The sequence below is a fragment of the Metopolophium dirhodum genome, chromosome 2, assembly GCF_019925205.1.
Source record: "Metopolophium dirhodum isolate CAU chromosome 2, ASM1992520v1, whole genome shotgun sequence".
NCBI classification, from domain to species: domain Eukaryota; kingdom Metazoa; phylum Arthropoda; class Insecta; order Hemiptera; family Aphididae; genus Metopolophium; species Metopolophium dirhodum.
Genome location: NC_083561.1, coordinates 38,506,694 through 38,525,667, shown reverse-complemented (window position 1 = coordinate 38,525,667; position 18,974 = coordinate 38,506,694). Strand labels below are relative to the sequence as shown.

Genomic DNA, 18,974 nt, shown 5'->3' with positions numbered 1-18,974 from the left:
CGAAGAAGTAGTGGAGAGATCTGTGTGACATGGAGTTCATCACAGAGAATTTTAACTGAAGATTTGGGGATGAGACGTGTGTCTGAAAAATTTGTTCCTCGACTGCTGACAGAGCAGCAAAAACAAAGCCACGTGGAATCATCCTCTTCTTTGAAAGAAGAACTTCAAATTACTCAAACTTTTTTTTAAAAGGTCATTACAGGTGACGAATCATGGTTAGGTCCATGATCCTAAAACCAAGCAACAGTCGAGCCAATGGAAGACTCCAGCATCGCCTCGCCCTAAAAAAGCTCATCAAGTGAGATCAAACATTAAGGCAATGCTCATTTGTTTTTTTGATGCGAGAGGAGTCGTCCAATCAGAGTTTGTTCCACCTGGTCAGACAGTTAACCAGGCATTTTATCTAGAAGTATTAAAAAGATTGCGCAACAATTTGAGGCGGAAAAGACCTGATTTATGGCAGTCGGGGGACTGGTTATTTCATCACGACAATGATCCTGCTCACACAGCCCTTTCTGTACGGCGGTTTTTGACCAAAAATGGTAGTATGACCACTGTGTCTCATCCACCCTAACACTCGACTTGGTTCCCTGCGACTTCTTTTTTATTCCCCAGAATGAAGAGGCACATGAAAGGAAAGCGTTTCAAGGACATTGATGAAGTAAAAAAAACGACAGAAGCACTGGCAGGCATCACAAAAAATGAGTTTAAAAAGTGCTTCAAAAATTGGAACAAAAGATTGGACTTTAACTCCAACAGAGAGTACTTTGAAGGAGATTCAATATATTTTGTAAAAAAATTAAATAAATAACTTTGTACAAAAATAGTTTCGTTTCTTCTGAGTACGCCCTACTACTTTTGTTTATACTTAGCACTATATACTTTTACTTGTTGATTCTGAGCGAAACGATGAATGTACCTATTGACGCTGTGTTTTCGTTAAAATTTCTAATGGTAATGTTGGTAGGTACCTACTTTAACTTTTATGAGCGTAAATAATAAATATACAGGACGATAGCCCTATTGTAATGCTTTATGCATCATGCATATATTCTAATTCTGATTTTTGGATTTTTAATTACCCTTGAAGAACATATTTTTGAATAGGTACTAGGGATTTTTTGTACCCCTCAAGGATGATCCTGTAACAATACAAACTTTTATTTTTCCAATAGGAATTTCCCTTTTTTATGCTTTTTGTGCTTATCTAGGGAGAATATTATAAATTATAATTGCACATTAAGTTCTAGTATGATGACTGATGATTCAAACATGGTTTTCGATTTAAACCCTTTTTACATTAAAAAAAAACCCATGGACGTGTGCGACGGCACAAAGTGCTCAAGTACCCTGTAGAGTGCAGACTGCAGTCAGATATTGACTTATACACTGATGATTACTGATGCCTACTAGAACATGGCTTTCCACTCATTTTTACTTTAGAAGAGCACCTAGGCTGGCGACCGTATCTTACCTAATTACCTACCTGGTATCCAGCTCGCACTTTGTCCGTGATCCAACGCAGTCGGATTGCCTATATAATATAGGGTACTATGTCAAATGTTCGAAAGTCATGTGTTAGAAAGTCAAGTGTTATAAATTTAAGTATCATAAGAGCCATGTGTTATAAAACGGATTTCTCATAAAAATCATGTGTTATAAATTATAATATAATATTATTAGAGTACCTACATACATACATGTTCCTTATCGTTTAATCGTTTTAGCTAAATGTTATCTTTATTTGTTATCCGAGGAATACAAAAAGAGCAGAAAGAAACAGAAGTAACCGTAGAACGCTTAATAACAAACTCAACGTCCATTTCCAAAAATACAAACGACCAAAATATCCGACTACAAAATATATGTAAACGATTAGAACAGAACCCTGAGTATGATATAAAAGAATTTCTTAAAGCAATTGCTTCAAATTTTAAATTTTAAACATTTTTACAATTATTGCTTTTTTTTAAATTGTTTAACATTAACATTTTAATTCACACATAATATATAGTTAATTCAATTTTTTATATCTACTGTAATTTTTATAATTATTGAGAAATATATTTTATAACATTTGATTTTTATGACACTTAATATTATAATATCTGACCTTATAACACATGACTTTTTAACACTAGACCTAGATTCATAATATAGGGATTAGGGAGCATATATAGATACCTATAACTATTGTTATTCATTTTACGGCACCTAAATCAGGGTCTACGTGAGATTACTTATTACTGACACTCGAATTCACGAGTATGTAGTGACTTTTAAGTTTTATTGTTATAATATAATATATAATATATTGTTACAATTGTTTACAATGTAACTTGTAATGCAAATACTAAATAGGACTTTTGTCCGTTATATAAATAAATAATAATAATTCAAGGAGTAAATATAAATGTTGTTATATAATAGGTATTATATTTATACCTATGGCCAATTATCAGTGTTCGGACTTATCTAGATGAATATCTATAGATAATAAATTGTTTGTTCATCTTTTATCTTATCTAGATAAATAGTTACAAGATATCTAAACGTTCATCTTAGATAATTTTTTTACTAATCTAAATAAATTCATCTACATACATTTTTTATTGATAAGAATCGCGAAATTGTACAAACACATTTTAAATATTTATACAGATTCTCAAACCAAGTTTATGGTTTATAAATAATGTAATTATTTTTATTTATATCATTATTATTATTATGTTCCTAGTGCCCAACTAAAATATTCCTACATTTAAAACCCATTTAAAAAAAAATTGTATCTTTTTTATGTAGATAAAAATGTATTTATCTTTATCTAGATAAATATGAGTTAAGTTATCTTTTATATCTATCTATAGATACATTTGAGTTGCATTATCTTTATCTTTATCTAGATAAATAAAATACTTATCTAATCCGAACACTGCCAATTATAAATATTAAATAACAGCGACTGTGTACATTAAACGTAATTTCATTAACATTTATAATTTTCAATGACGTTTCTTAGGTATATGAACCGGAGCTGACTTTTCAACAACTCGAACGCGTTTATTGTGGCTTGACCAATGAAATCATTAATATTGTAGGATAAACCTATATAAGAATATTAAATAACAATAATTTAATATATAAACCAGACACAATAATATTAAAAGTGATAATTTTACTAACCGTTAAAACAGAAACAAATTTATCTTCAACATGTTTATTGTTTTTTGATTATAGTTGCCTTACCTATACAAGTTTAGGTATTTATATTATAAAACAAATATAAATTATGATGACGTATAATATTATTCAATCATTTAAATTTTATGTTATTATAGAAGTGAAACGTAAAAGAGAATTTATTATGAAATTAGTAATTACCTAATGATTTCCGAAAACGAATCTCTATAATCAAAAACAATAATCATAAACATGGTGAAGATACATTTCCTTTTTATGTGCTGTTTTTTAGGTATACGAACCGGAGCTGAATTCTCTGCAACAACGCGAACGGGTTTATTGTTTGTAGCTGGCTCAGCCAACGAATCTTACATTCGGTTGTGGCATCAACCTATATTGGTAATAATAATATTAGATTACAATTAAAATGAAATATACACAGTACACACCATAATAATATTATAAGTGTTAGTTATATTAACCGTTAAAACGGAAGAATTATTCAGTATGTTCATATTTTTTTGGACTGTGGTTCGTCTTCAAAATCCATCTATCTTCTTTTACATTTCACCTATATAGGTAATAGCATCAAATTACAATAATTGAATATGTATCATTATAATTTTAAATTGCTTTTCTATGAACTTGACCTTGTATTTTTGACATTTTTTGTACTTTTTGTACTTTTTGTGCTTCGAAATGATCACTAATTTCTTCCACGGATGGCATAATATTATTTAATATTTTCACCGGTGGAGGACATTAAGGCCAAAATGAGAGAAGCAAAAAATAAATCGTATTGTACAAAAGCGCCAAAATCCCAGATACCAACTTACCCGACAAATTTAATATCTGATTATGATAGATCGTCAGAGTTTTTGTGTTATAACTTGTAACATTATATTGTTGGTACTTATGCACTTATAGTAAACATTCGCATTTTGCGTAAACTATAATGAAAATTAATTTTACAAACCTAGTACTTCAAACTGGGCACCAAACGAAAGCTAACGATTAGCGAGTATCTTCAAGTCCATTTTTAGAATTTTCAAGTAACTTGGGCGGCCAGTAAGAGCTTTAAAAGTCAGGAAGTTAGCCCATCCAAGTTGTCCCAAGACTTTGAAAATGGTACCAATCGATAGCTTTTCATTTGCAAGTATTTATATTAGTATCTTATTGAGCTTAGGTTAGTTAAAATCTATACATTATAATAAAAAAGGACCATAATATAGGTAGGTATATAATAATAATTATAGGTACACGGGTACCTTATAATTCTGTATGTTGTAACTTACTAAAGTATAAAGTAGAATAATGGACTAAAGAAGGGGCAGGAGTTGAAGCGGCCATAGCTAAAGGTAATCAAGAAGAAAAAGGAATATGAGTTCTTTTAATAAGTTAAAGAAACAAATATAACTAATAAAATAATCAAAAATAAATAATCTAAATTTTAAATGTCTATAATATTTAATAAAAATACAATTTCAAGAACCGAAATTTAGTATTCAAATTTATTATAGACATAATAAGATAAATAAATCGCTTAAAAGAACAGTAAACCGTCCTAAACTATACATGTTTTTATTCTGATAAAAAACTGCTCTAAACAAAAAGATACTAGACTTAAATCATCTCAATCTAATAAAATTCTAATTGAATAAAGTCTGGTCTAATTATTAAAAAAAATATAAATTCAATACATTACATTTTTTATGTCCTTTAAGTTGTCACCAGCATGGCTATGACTACGAAACTGGTATCAAACATTTGCCAGGAATTCACTAGATTTTACTAGGTCATTTGTAGATTTTGTTAGGGCCCCTGAACTTTGTAAATCCACAAACAAACATACCGTTGCTATCTTTGTGGGTTACACCAGCACATTGACCAATTCCTAAAAATACCATGTCAATTTATTCAGCCGAATCTGCTAGACCTTTCTAGGGCATTTTTGGATTTTGCTAGGACCCCTATTTTTTTGGGAAAGTTATGGCATTATATAATACTCTATGCATGAAGAGGTTAAACATTACCCGATTCCAAAAATGAACCGTGCCAAATTATTCTGACAAATGATTGCCAAAAAAATTAATTTTTTATTTAACCTGGATTTTTCATTAATTTGCATACATTATATTAATGTTATAAAGAAGTAAAGTTTGTGAGGTTGTATGGGGTAATCTACTGAACTGATTTTGAAAATTCTTTTACCAATAGAAAGCCACATTATTTGTGATTGCCTTAGGCTTATTTAAAAAGGGTAAATTAGAGGTCCGACTCGGGGAGGTGCTCAAACAGTGGTTTTGGGATTTACGATGGAATTGTTAGTTTGTTAATGGTTGCTATTGGTTAAAATAATTTTTATTATTAAAGCGATAGGCATATTGATGCTGTGGTACTTCTATGTGTCCGTGCGGCTCATACGTCAACACTTGGATATTAGATTTAGTAAAACGCTAATTTTTCACCCGTTGTCCGCTATAAGTTTGTGTAGCTCAGTAGTTTCAATCCGTTGACATGGATATCGTATCAGCCAGTTATTGTTTACATCCAAGTGCAAATATTTTTTTATTCTTATTTTCTCTGATTTGAAAAGGAAAACTTCCAAGCAATATGCCTAGGAAAAAAAGGTCGCCACTATCTAATCATAGTTCCCAATCGAGATTATCAAAAATACGTCGTATCTTCTTCGATCTTCGTCGTATCTTCTTCTGAAAATTCAGATCGTCTCACAAGTCCGAGAGAGTACGCGCGCAATCGCGGACCAGAGAACTAGCGCCGAACGTATGTGCTGGGTGTCTGGAAAGTTTATTTTTCCTAATATTGAAGAGCCACCAGAACCAATAAAAAGCCTCTTGACAAATAATTACACATTATTCCCGAATTTTTTGAATAACGTACGTAGATACAATAGCTTTTTCAGATGACTTCGTTTGGGGTGAAAAAAATTAGAGAGGGATATTGTATGCCCACCTTAAGGTAGAAGGACAAGTTTATAATCTCATAGGTAGCCTTCTATCGCCATCAGGACAAAGCCCTCAAATGTTGTAGACATATTTCATTTTAGATAAATAAATAATAAATAATAAATAATCTATAATCTATTTTTTGATATCACTTTTACGAAAAAAGTTCCTATTATTTTAAAATCCATTATTTTTGTGTTTTTTTAAAGTTGAATAACTTTTTATAGTTACGATATTGAAATAATTAAAACGATATTTCACAGCCAAATTTATTCTTTTTATGTGGTGAAAATTTCGTTTCTTAGTTATGACTTATGACAGCTGTAGCCTTTACGGTTCTGTCCCGATTTGCTATAGGTACCTAAGCTACATTTTTGGATAAAAATTAATTTAAAAAGGTGAACCAGTGGGTGTCGCTCTGCTGTACAGTAGATTACAAGTGGGTCACTGATATGGATGGTTTTAAATTTGAATTCAATGATTTAATATCATTCTATAAGAAAAACGATTCCGAGCGAAGACTAGTAAGCCTATGATATTAGTAAGCATATTTGATGATATTAATGTGAATAAAGTAATTTATATTATATTTACGTAAAACCATGTATTAAATTTGATACATTTGGTCAAAATTCGAACTTTAAATACTTATAAAAAAAATTGTGCCTATGTATTTTTAATATTTTTCAACTGCTATTGTAACAATATATCAGGAGCCTTGTATTACATTTTCACGCTTTTTGGCCCAACAAATAAAACTTTATTGATATTCATAGAAAAAAAAACTAAAAAAATTGAAATTTGAAATTGTCCGTAAACAGTTCAGAACGTGTCAAAATATTTTGAAAATGTTATGGTGTATAGAAAATACTAATATAAACATTCAGTCAAAATTACATGTATCTACGGCCATTTGTTTTAGAGTCACACCAAAAACCAAAAACGATTTAATAATTCCCGTTTTTACTTGGTACCACCCAAAGTACCAATTACATTCACTTTCCTATCAGAAAAGATACTGTCGAAGAAAATCCAAGCATTTTTACTGTCCTAAAAAAGGTGATGACAGACACAAAAAAAGGTGGACAAGTGGGTACTGCTCAGCATGGTATTAGTTGTAATGGATGTGTTATATTTGAATACAATGATAAACCATTATACACGAAAAACGATTCTGAGCGGTTAGCGTAGTTTTTCTAATATTATCATTTTTTATTCGTTGCTATCATAGTGGTGATAAACATTTCGTTAGAAATTAAAATCCCATTTTTAGCGATTTTTCGGAATTTGTCGGTAGTTTTTATCGACGCCTTCTAAAACTACTTGGAATTTTCAATTTTGACCTCCCAAAAGTACCTACTAGGTTCACTTTTCTATCAGAGAAGATGCTGATCTCAAAAATCGAAGCATGCTTACTATCCGAAATGTAGCTGACCGACAGAAAAAAAAAACACACATCATTGTAAAACCAATACATTCTTTCGCTCCGCTCAGAATCTAAAAAAATTGTAATTATTATTTCTAAGTAATTATTATAGTATAACTAGTTCTAAGTATAGGTACAAACTACATGTTGTAACTTGTAACTCATTTACCATTAACCTTTGCTCAGTAGCGGATCCAGAGGGGAAATGGGGCATTTGCCCCCACCCATCGCCGTAGCTTTCCTTTGTCTTACACTGTGTTTAGCCAATTTGTAGCTGATTTCGGAACTTTTTGTACTTTTGCCCCGCCCCCCCCCCCCCCCGAAAAAAAAAATTAAGCCCTGGATCCGCCACTGGTTTTGCTTATAGAGGTTAATTAAAAAAACATATTGAAGTTTATAATTATTGTACCTTTGTGATTTCATTGATGAAATAAAATAAAAAAAAAAAATCATGTTGTGTTTTTTGCAAGTAAAAAGGTATAAAAAGTTCACAATGGTGTTTCGCCCTATTATCCTAGCTATCATAGATATCTAATTTATTCAGATGGTCAGTAATAATATTATTAAAATAATTGTGACAAATTATGCAAAAATCAGATTATTATTATTATCCAGGTAATTAGGTAGGTATAGCCGTATAGGTATTGTAATTTATTGTACGTATATGTCATGTGTATTGTGTTTAGGTTTATATTGCAGCTTTCACTTCCTCATAATTTTAATAAAAAATATACAAATCGTATATATTCTCATTTTACATTATGTTTGATAATTTTATACAACAGTTAAAAAACTGAACTCACTTTTGAATAAGCATTATATCTCATATCTGGTATCGTCCGCACAAACCTCGTCAAATATGTCATTTGTTTTCGGAATTTGTTTAGTCTTAACCGTAAGTATATATACTTTTTCGTACATATATGTAGCTTTAACGTAATTTCAAATGAGTAGTTATAATAATCCACCTTATAGGTACTATAGGCAATAGCTATAACTATAGCCATTATTATTTATTGGTATTACACAATATTACGTTTATATTTTGAATTTCCGTGAAGATAATATTAATTAGGGGCCCTAGCTTATATCTATTTCCCCGGGGAAATATCTCCTGGTAGGTACCTACTTGTTATACATTTAGACAAGGCTCGCATTGACCATTTATAAAATTTAAGTTAAGTTACAATACTAGTTAAGTATTAAAAAAAAAAAAAAAATTGAAAATATTATTTATCATGTTATATAATAAATAATAATATACCTAGGTATTGTAAATAATAAATTGTATAGACTGTTGAAGTGTAGAATTCATTATTTCTAGATTTCGATAGAGATCGAAAATAAAGTAAATTATAAAATACAAATACAAGTCTATGTATAGATAAATCTATAAATGTTTATAGAAAATTACAATCTCATCCAAAAACATTAATTCAAAATATCTGAAAAATAATAATGCCAGATAAACATAGGCGCAAATTGGGTTAAATTTTTGGGGATGCTAGATTAATGTCGACTAAAGTGATAAGTAGGGGGCCTCCATTCATATAACTTTTAATTTAATACACCTTCGCATTAACCTTAATATAATCAATTACCTATAACATTTTACGCTTTTATCTATATTATTATTCTGATAGGTAGGTATACTATGTATTATTATTATTATTATGCAAATGATAAGGTCTTAGACATAAATGTATCCAAACACCTATGGCATATAATATTATAGTCAATAAAAATCGATGATGCTATCAAAGGCTTGGGGATGCTAATATGGATTTTGGGAGTTCTAAGCACTTCCAAATTGCGCCTATGCATATAAACCAATTTAACGATTAAAGAAATTGGTGCTGTGAACTCTTAGAAAATTAACCTTTTATAAAACTTTCTGATTGAGCTTTGGCATAAATTGTAAATATTTAGTAAAAAAAAAAATTTTACCAATTTTTAATAAACTAAATTATAAGTTACTAAAAATAAAAGTAACTTTGAACTTCATTTTCATTTTTCTGTATAACATTATTTTATTAACTTAACAAGTTATAAAAAACATAGTTAATATGCTCAGTCTTGTATTCAGATGATATACTTAATTTTAAGCTACCGATATTGTAATATTGTTGTATTCATACATTTCTATTTACCTAAATTCGTCTATCATAAACTATAAGTACAACATATACTAATATAAGTGATGTTGTGATTGCAGCCAGAATAAACAGCTGGACTGGCTAAACGAGTAGTCTATTACAATAATTAAAAAGTGTTGTAGGTATATACCTAACGATTTCATATTTATTATTATTATATATTTATTTTTTCTATTTATATTATTGTTCCTGCTCAATTTGCATATCGGTATAATTATTATTATATTAAATGTGTTGCCAATAATAGCTAAATATCACGCTTGATTCTTATGAATTTCAGGGTATATAGTATTATTATTGCTAATAATATTATAATATCGTATTAGTAATCTAACAAATTCCTAATATAAATAATAATACCATAATAAGATTATATAAAGGTCAAAATGTATATATATTATGGCCTTCGCCCTTTAGCATATCACTATATGTTCACAGGGATTGACGTATGCAGAAGTCCGCATAACAAATCACCAAGAATTGATGGACGAAGGGTTTAACGGTTTCTTAACGTGCTCGTCGCAACTAGGTCTAAATATTGGTAATTATTAAAAAATTATTAAAATTTCTAATTTATATATGTTAATCACTAAGGTAGGAATACTTACTCGTACAGTCGTACGTGTTATTAATTAAGTTGTATACTAAATAAAGTGATAACTATGTTTATGTAGAAGTGTGCAGTGATTTGTTGGATCCCAAGTTAGATAGTAGTGATGCCAAATACGACGGTTGTAAAGTAAGTACCTATAGGTACCTATTATACCTAGTACTTACACATAAATATATTGTGATTTTATTGTATGAGGATAAATCGTTGTTATATACCTACGTTTGAATAGCCATGAATGTCACAAAATTTAAACTTCGTGAAACTCATGTAGTTTTAGTAAGACTTTTTTTATTTAAATCCCACTAATAAAAATGTATGAGGAATTTTTTAATATATTTATACATTGGTTGTACGGTATACAATTCTGGGGCATTTCCGAAATATCGAATATACAAAAAATACAAGTGTTCCAATCAAAAATCCTCGGACTCATAATCAATGATCCTCCTTATATCTCAAACCACACCCTTCACACAGATCTCCTCATTCCTAAAGTCACAGAAACAGCCGAGCTATTTTACTCTAAATTCCGAAATCGCCTTCAATAACGCACCAACCCTCATGTTAAAAAGTTACTACCTATCCATCTCCATCCCCGAAACCTCTCCTATTGAAGACTCAAGTTACAATGGCCCGAGATTTTATATAAATTAAACACACAAAAACCTAAATAATTTGTAAATTCAAGCTGAAGTGCCTTCACTGGTTGGTTCTTCTCTCGAGTTACTCAAGCTACTACATAATATAATATAATTTTAAAACCATCCGTTACGCTTATTGTACTTTTTTATGTACAGATTGCATACATTCTAGATTAAAAATTTAAAAAAATATATATATTTATATAATATCATTACAATACAATTTATAGTTCTCAAATATATTTATGCATATAGGACATATGTATAAGTATTAATAAAAGTACTTTCAATGCATTTGGTCAGAAATATAAATATCTATATACTAATAAATACTTTTGGTAATATAAACCGTAAGTAGGTAGGTATCTACTACTGTTTATTTTTGTTTATTCTAATGTTTATAATAAACATCGGTATAGTAATCAACTGTTTAGTATTTATAACTGTGTGAACTAAAACAGTAAAACATAAATATTTTCATCATTGCTTAGAAAATAATGATAATTTTATTGTAATAACTAAAAAATAAAAACTTATTTTTAACATAAATCATAATTTTGCTACCTCAATCTAAAAAAAAATCATACAAAAACGCCATAAAAAGCATAACATAATTAACTTACGTAATATATACTAGTGTACGTCACGTCGTCACACCAGAGTTGTTATGTTAGAAACATTTTGTTTAAAACACGTTTAAGACATAAAAAAAACATACTGATTTCGTTTTAAACGTTTTAATCACTATTATTTTAAACATCAATAAAAATGTGTTTAAAACAATATTTTTAGTACATTTTAAATTAAAATAATCTATACATTTTTCTACTCTACGGGATACTTTCTGTTTAATGATATATTTTTGTAAAAAATCAATAATTTTAACAATTTAAAACGATGGCATCCAAAAAAATTGAGCCAATTGTTTTGAACAAAACTCCAAAGTTGAAAATAACCACGAACCCCCATATTTTAAATACACTATACAGAACTTTAAGCAGCTTTTTAGAAAATACAAAAAGTCTTATGTCTTATGAATAGAGTTAGAACTTTGTAGTTCTGTATAAAACTATGAAAAATTACTTAAAATAAAACAAAAAAGCATTAAAAATCTAACCTAAAATATTTTTAAAAAACCACGAAAATTGTTTATTAGACTGTTTTTAACGATTTTTTTTCACATCTGACACTGTGGTATAAAAAATAAAACCACATTGTTGTAAATCAATACTATTCATTGCTCCACTCAGAATTTTAAATCTATTTTTGAACGTGTTCTATTAGTAATAACTAATAATAATTAGTATTTAAATAGTATTTTAATAATTCATAAGTGTTTACATTTTTTAATGAGTGGAGATTTGAAGGTTTATGCCAATTATCTCCACTCATCAAAACTTTAAATATAGGTACTTATAAATTATAACTATGTATAATTAACTACTCATAGTTTGATATTTGATAGTTATATCTTATATACATAAAAATTCTCAGGAAAAAAATCCTGCTTCGAAATATGAAACTAAAAATGTATGTTTGTCAATCAAAACAGTGAGTTAAACAAATAAAAATATAATATGTATATTTTTTTTATTATCACCTCAAATTATGTGAAATAAACATTTTTAAAAACATTAAACCATTCACGATAATACAATTTCTGTATACAAGATATATAAAATAACTAGTTAGGTACGTGAAATGTAAACGAGAATGTTTAGATAGATGACGCAGAATGTCTGCGAGAGCACTGAAATATTGAATGCGTTAATATTATTTTTTTATAAGTACCAACCTGCTTACCTACTTATCTAATGATAATAATTTATGTTCTAATATAACTTAATAATATGTTTGTTTCAGTGTTTTTTACCATGCATGGCTAAAATAATAGGAACTGTAAGTAACCAGCTGAATATACCTTTAATGTATATTATTTTATTATTTTATGATACCGTTATACAGAGCATTGATTAAATATACATATATTTAACCAATGTACAGAGTATAAAATATATTGTTATGAGTTAATATATGAAGTTATGAGTAATATGTCTTTGCGTATATTTTGTCCTGTATAGATGAACACCGATGACGGTAAGTGGAACGAAAAACGATATTGGGAAATTATCGCAATGCTCAATGTACCCGAGTGGAAACACGAGGCAGAAGTAATTGGAAATAATTGCAATGACAGTATGGCATTTTACGATATTTGGATATTAATTTTATGGTTCATCTATATAAAATCACATTTTAAAGAAAATTATCATAGCCACAGAAAATTGTAGTTTTCAATAAATTGCCTTCTATTACATTTAGGTCTGTAATAACTATTTGTCATCAGACCCGATTAATCCGAAAAAAAAGAATAACTGTATTCTAATACAACACAACAATAACGAGGTATAACAATAAACTATTCAAGCAACACAGTTCCAAAATATCTATGACTATTAACCAGGGATGTAGACAATGGTGAGGGGGGAGGGGGTAGGTCAGACCACTGTAAGCTATCGCAAACGAATATCATAAAAAAAATTTCAATTAAAATTTTTAACTTATATAGTATATTGACTGGATTTCTAGACAAACCTGGATATAAAAAATTTAAAAGTCCTGTAGAAATACGTCAAATAATTTTTGGATCATAAAAATTAAGTGCCTATACGTGGTAAACAATCTCAAATTCCGAAAGAGGTTGTGTGTGGTAAGGAGTACCTAGTAAAATAATGTTTTTTATAAAAACCTAAAAGAAATGTAATATTGTTATTCATGTTCATTAAAAATGTAATAATTTCATTATAGGAAATACATATTGTATTATGTATGTCGCATACCTATAATATAGAATACAAATATAGTGGAAATATAGGTATAAATTTGATATATCTAGTACGACCATATTATGTTCTATAATATTATACTAGAGTCTAGATAATCGTTTCTAAGCCTGGAATCACGTCGCTCGTCGGTCAGAAATACTTAAACGCATGCATACGAAAGAAACTTTTATTTATATTTTTTTTAATTTTAAATTATTATTCAAATTTATGTGCGATTAAAACTGTCAAAATACACTTTAAACCAACTTAATATCGCTCTAAAATTCGGTGCACTAAATAGCGATTTTATCAGTACAAAAACATATATAACAATAAGATAACTCGAATATTTCAATACTTTTTCGTTTTTATGTGATTGGTCCACTTAAAGGCTGCAGGCTGCACTCAACATTATATTGTGGTCCGTGGTCAACAACTAGGTTAAACTAGGTGTAACTTATTGTAATATAAGCATTACATTTGTTAACGAATTTTAGTGATATTATACCTGTAACTTGTTTTAGGAGTGAACACGCATTGTTCAGCTGGTTATCCTTTATTTCTGTGTGCGTTAAAACACTCTAAAATGGTAACTATTCTTAGATTATTTTATAAAATATAATATTATTTACTATTATAATTGTGTAAAAACATATAAGTGTTTAAATACTTATATAAAATATTAACATTTAATTACCTATATTTGTCGAAAAGTAAAAATGTTAAGTTGTTGAAATAATTACATTTTTTTTTGTGTTGCTATTAAATATAGCTTCAAGATATGGCAAAGACTCATATGATTCAAAAACAAGCAGCTATCGAAGCAATGAACAGTACAAATGCCGAATATGAAGACGACGATCAAAATGATCAACCTACAACACATTAACCATAAACGGGTCACATAAAATTAATTGTCTGTAGTGTATGCGCTGTACACTGTACCTATTTATCATTACTCTAGACTCTGCACATACACACAAATACACACACACATTATTTACTATATGTATTCATTAAATAATTGTTCTATTTCTGTAATAAAATATGTCTCTTGATTAATTATACAAATATATGGTTAATATGGGATGAAATGCTGATGAAATACAAATATTATATGAACCATGAATGATGAATCATAATACAGTAATATGTATTAAATACTAAATATATACACAATATATACAAAACACATATACATATTAATATAATATTTTTTATTAGGGATGGGTTTTCCTACTCTTTGAAACCTCAAACATTAAGAAATTAGAACAATTTGAAGTTCATGGGAGATTGAGGTTTAAACTCAAACTCAAATAGTTCTAAAAATCCGATCATAATCAATTTCGAAGTGTTCGAGTATGGCAGAAAATTAAGGATGGGTGATTCCTGGAAACATTTGGGAATTCACGGGAATCATACAGAAATTGCGGGTACGAATCATATAGTTCGCTCATCATATAGCTAAATAACGGTGTATATAAATAATTAAGTATTTTGCTGAATTTCCATTTGAAAAACCACTTATATTGCTTAAAAATATTAAAGAACAAAAAATTAGTTTTCAAATCAGATACTTTTATTATGTTATTTATGTACCTGTACTGGTGAAATCGAGTTATACTTATTTAAATAATACACTAATCAAGAGGCCTGACTGTCAATACTCTATATAACAGCTAGTGGTTCTCAATCGGTGTGCCGTGTATTACCGTGATGTGTAATGTGAACTGTACTAGGCGCATCAACAAAATTTTTTTATTCAGGTATATAGTGCAAGTTCAAAGTATAAATATATGACATTATTATGTCATTATGACGTGATAGTAAAAACAATAGATAATAAAAACAATTATAGATAATCTCATTCTCAACTAACATATAGATTTATACCTAATAGTTAATTTTTTAAAAAATCCATTTATTCTTTTAAGTGTATCGACATTTTTTGGATGTAAATTAAGGTGTCATCGTAAAAAAAAAGTTGGTAAGCTCAAAAATAACAAAAATGTTGTAATTTTTGATAATTTTGCGCATTCTTAAGGGCGCCAACCCCACAGCAGATTAAATTTGAAATTAAGAACCATAGCGGAGAGATGAATGTGTTACGGGTATACAATGATATTTTTATGTGCCCATATTTTATATTTCTTATAGTAGAAAAATGCTTCAATCTTCAATACATTCAGTAAAGTAAAAAAACAAATTAGGAAAAACGGAAAATTTTACGCAAAACCAGTTTTGACGCCGAAACTCTTGAAAATATAATATGAAATATCTCATAATTATTTGTAGGCACTGTTCTAACAACTTGAAAATCTCAAAAATAAATATTCACAATTTGTTTAGAATATTTTCAAGTTCACTTTTTGACAAATTGGATATTTAAACAAAAAATAATTTATAACGATAAATATAATAATATTTATATTGTTGTAATTCATAAAATAATATTCGTAGGTTCTTGTAATTTTTCACCATTATGTTTATTATTATTAAAATTTAAGTATATACAATGACATTTTCAAAATATTTAGATTAATGTAGGTTTAGCTGTTTATTATAGTTTGAACCACGGTCCTATTCACAAAAGCTATAATTTATAAAAGCTTATTATTATACTATCGTTATATTTTACAATTTTTTGTTGTTCAATTTTAAAAAAGTTAAATGTTAAGGGTGCCAGTTTTTCAAATTTTCCATAATTCTATAAAATTTGAAAATTAAATTTTATATTTTGTTTGCCACCTCAATTATAATACTTTTCCACTAATCTATTACACGATACCTTTTTAGGGGGGGGGGGGGGAATAAGCTTTGTAAAATTGTCAGATTTTGATGACTATTTTTTTATCTGAAAGAAGAAGACTTCCTACAGCCCACATCGATATCTGATTTTGTATTTTATTTCAAATAATTATATAAAAAAAATTGTAAAAAAAATGCTTTTTATCTTGTAGATATATAATAAAGTTTGAGAATAAAATATTGAAAAACAGAGATCGATGCGGACTGTAGAATATTTACCTATAGCAATTAAAAAATTTCTTTTTGAAATTTGGTTGATTTTACAAGGCGGTATCGTTATTCCCGCAGAGTGTATTTTTGAGGACAAAATGGCATCGGCACCGGGCGCCTTAAAAGACAACAGTTTGACAAAAGTTTTAATAAGATTTATTCTTTTAAGTTTGATAATAAAATAAGGCTTGCACGATGAGTCTCAAAAAGGTTAAATTTGAGTAGTTCGACTGATTTTTGATTTCTATTGTACATTACGTGATATACCAGTAAAATATTCTCCGTTAAGGGGATTCCATACCGTGATTTTTTGTTTTTGTTTAACACACGCGCGACATAGGATTTTTGACGGATTCTTTGCCAAACATATCAATTGATCTAATGAAGTGATGAGAATTCTGAAAACAGATTTGAATTCGTCGTCAAGTCTACTTGAAATCGACTTTCCCATAATTTTGATTTTTTGATTTTAGCTTCTCCAAAAATTGAAATACAAAAATGTTTAAATACTCTTTTTTAATATGACGTTTTCTAGAATTTGGGAGATATTGTCAAAAATGTGGGGAAGTCGATTTCAAGTAGACTTGACGACGATTTCAAATTTGTTTTCAGAATTCTTATCGCTTCAATAGATCAATTGGAATGTTTGGCAAAAAACACGTCTAAAATACTATGTCGCGCGTGTGTTAGACAAAAACAGAAAATCACGGTATCGAATCCCCTTAACAATGATTATTTATTTACTGTCCTTCATAAAAAAAAATTATTAAATAATTATTATAAACGGAGGATATATTTTTATGATTGAATAAATAAAAAATTCCGTTCTCTTTATATAAAAAACAGGATAATACCGCATTTGTCATTTTATAATATTAATTCAACTTACCGACAACCGTATTAATAATATATAAATAACAATATAAATATAATATAAAATATCCACACTGACAAACCACCTCCGCTCAGAATAGTTTTTCGTATAGAATGATTATTATATCACTGAATTCAAATTTAATATCATCCATTATACAGTGACCCACTTGTAACTTACTGTACAGCAGAGCGACATCCACTTACCCACCTTTTTTTAATATTATTCTATAACTGCAATCATAATAGGTTTTCTTCTTAATATTAGTCATTAAGTGGCTGAGTTGTGCATAGAGGAACATATAAGTATAGGCATAAAAGTATTCATGCTCTAGAGTTTCGTGTATTTTTATTTTGTGCCGGTTATTTTGGCTAAAAAGATTATGGAAATCAATTTTCAAAAAAAAAAAAAAAATGTTTGCCTAGAATACCCCTTAACAAATCAGAAACTAGAAAGTAGAAAGACTACAAATGTAACACTTTTATACATATGTGATTTGAAGATCTGGGCTACATTAAAATACCTATAGTAATATTGAGAAAATTAATGAACATTTAAAAAGTCGTTTTCATTAAAGTATCAATAAATAATCATAATAGTAAAAAACAACGACATAGTATGCCAAACAAAACAAAATACACAAATTATTTTGAACTTCCTAGAATGACCATTATTTATTTAAGTGTACGAGGAGATAAAGCCGAATACTTGTCCATATAAATGTCAATATTTCTTTGCCATGTTACAATATTATATGTGATAAAACGTACTTATTATACACTGTAAAACCGTACATAGATTGTAAATATTATAATCTTTTTTGAACGTGTAATAAAAAAAACTAAAGCTAAAAATTCAGAAATATGCAAAATCAAATTGAATACCTACCTATATTTTATATAACTGCAGCTTCTATACGTGTCACAGCAAATGGAATTACAATTTGGTCTGCAATGTACACCTAAAAAAAAAAATATATTCGTAAGTCATAAACATATCCGGACCCCATTAATAATATTATAGGTTTAGGCACTTCAGTAAATATCTTCTACACGCTAATATAATATATTATTATGCAATATAATGTAATAGGTATACGCGTATCTATTATAGTAATAATAAAATAGCAATACTAATATTATCATGGCATCCAAATTTCTGTAATTATTTCGAAATAGAGCGTATTTTAGCTGCGATATAATTATAAGGTATAGTGTTAGTAGGTATCATATTATTATGTACTCTATAATAATATATTGTAGGTACCTACCTATA

At 28.5% G+C, this 18,974-nt stretch overlaps 1 protein-coding gene and 1 long non-coding RNA gene across 3 annotated transcripts; one reads left to right on the top strand and one right to left on the bottom strand.

The window, feature by feature from the left end:
• Positions 1–2,702: 2,702 nt before the first annotated feature.
• On the bottom strand, positions 2,703–5,049 carry LOC132938716 (uncharacterized). Its single transcript, XR_009663939.1, has 4 exons — positions 4,886–5,049; positions 3,630–3,751; positions 3,483–3,571; positions 2,703–3,105 (listed from the first exon to the last, which is right to left on the bottom strand). It is a non-coding gene; the product is annotated as an uncharacterized LOC132938716 (long non-coding RNA).
• On the top strand, positions 3,328–15,147 carry LOC132938715 (uncharacterized). 2 transcript variants are annotated; one of them, XM_061005718.1, is made up of 8 exons: positions 7,902–8,467; positions 10,167–10,269; positions 10,403–10,467; positions 12,846–12,881; positions 13,064–13,178; positions 14,332–14,396; positions 14,580–14,953; positions 15,032–15,147. In XM_061005718.1, the coding sequence occupies exons 1-7, from the start codon at positions 8,432–8,434 to the stop codon at positions 14,694–14,696; spliced, it is 537 nt and encodes a 178-aa protein (XP_060861701.1). In that variant the 5' UTR covers positions 7,902–8,431; the 3' UTR covers positions 14,697–14,953; positions 15,032–15,147. The 2 variants fall into 2 exon arrangements, with proteins under 2 accessions (XP_060861700.1, XP_060861701.1); XM_061005717.1 differs by lacking the exons at positions 7,902–8,467; positions 15,032–15,147 and adding an exon at positions 3,328–3,579 and having other exon boundaries at positions 14,580–14,976.
• The last annotated feature ends 3,827 nt before the right edge of the window (positions 15,148–18,974 follow it).

Bases quoted from the DNA above. Each gene is read 5' to 3' on its own strand.
- LOC132938715 (XM_061005717.1), top strand. From the start codon at position 3,433: ATGGTGAAGATACATTTCCTTTTTATGTGCTGTTTTTTAGGTATACGA. The intron at 10,270-10,402 runs GTAATTATTAAA...ATGTTTATGTAG, and splicing joins GCAACTAGGTCTAAATATTG to AAGTGTGCAGTGATTTGTTG. The intron at 10,468-12,845 runs GTAAGTACCTAT...TGTTTGTTTCAG, and splicing joins CCAAATACGACGGTTGTAAA to TGTTTTTTACCATGCATGGC.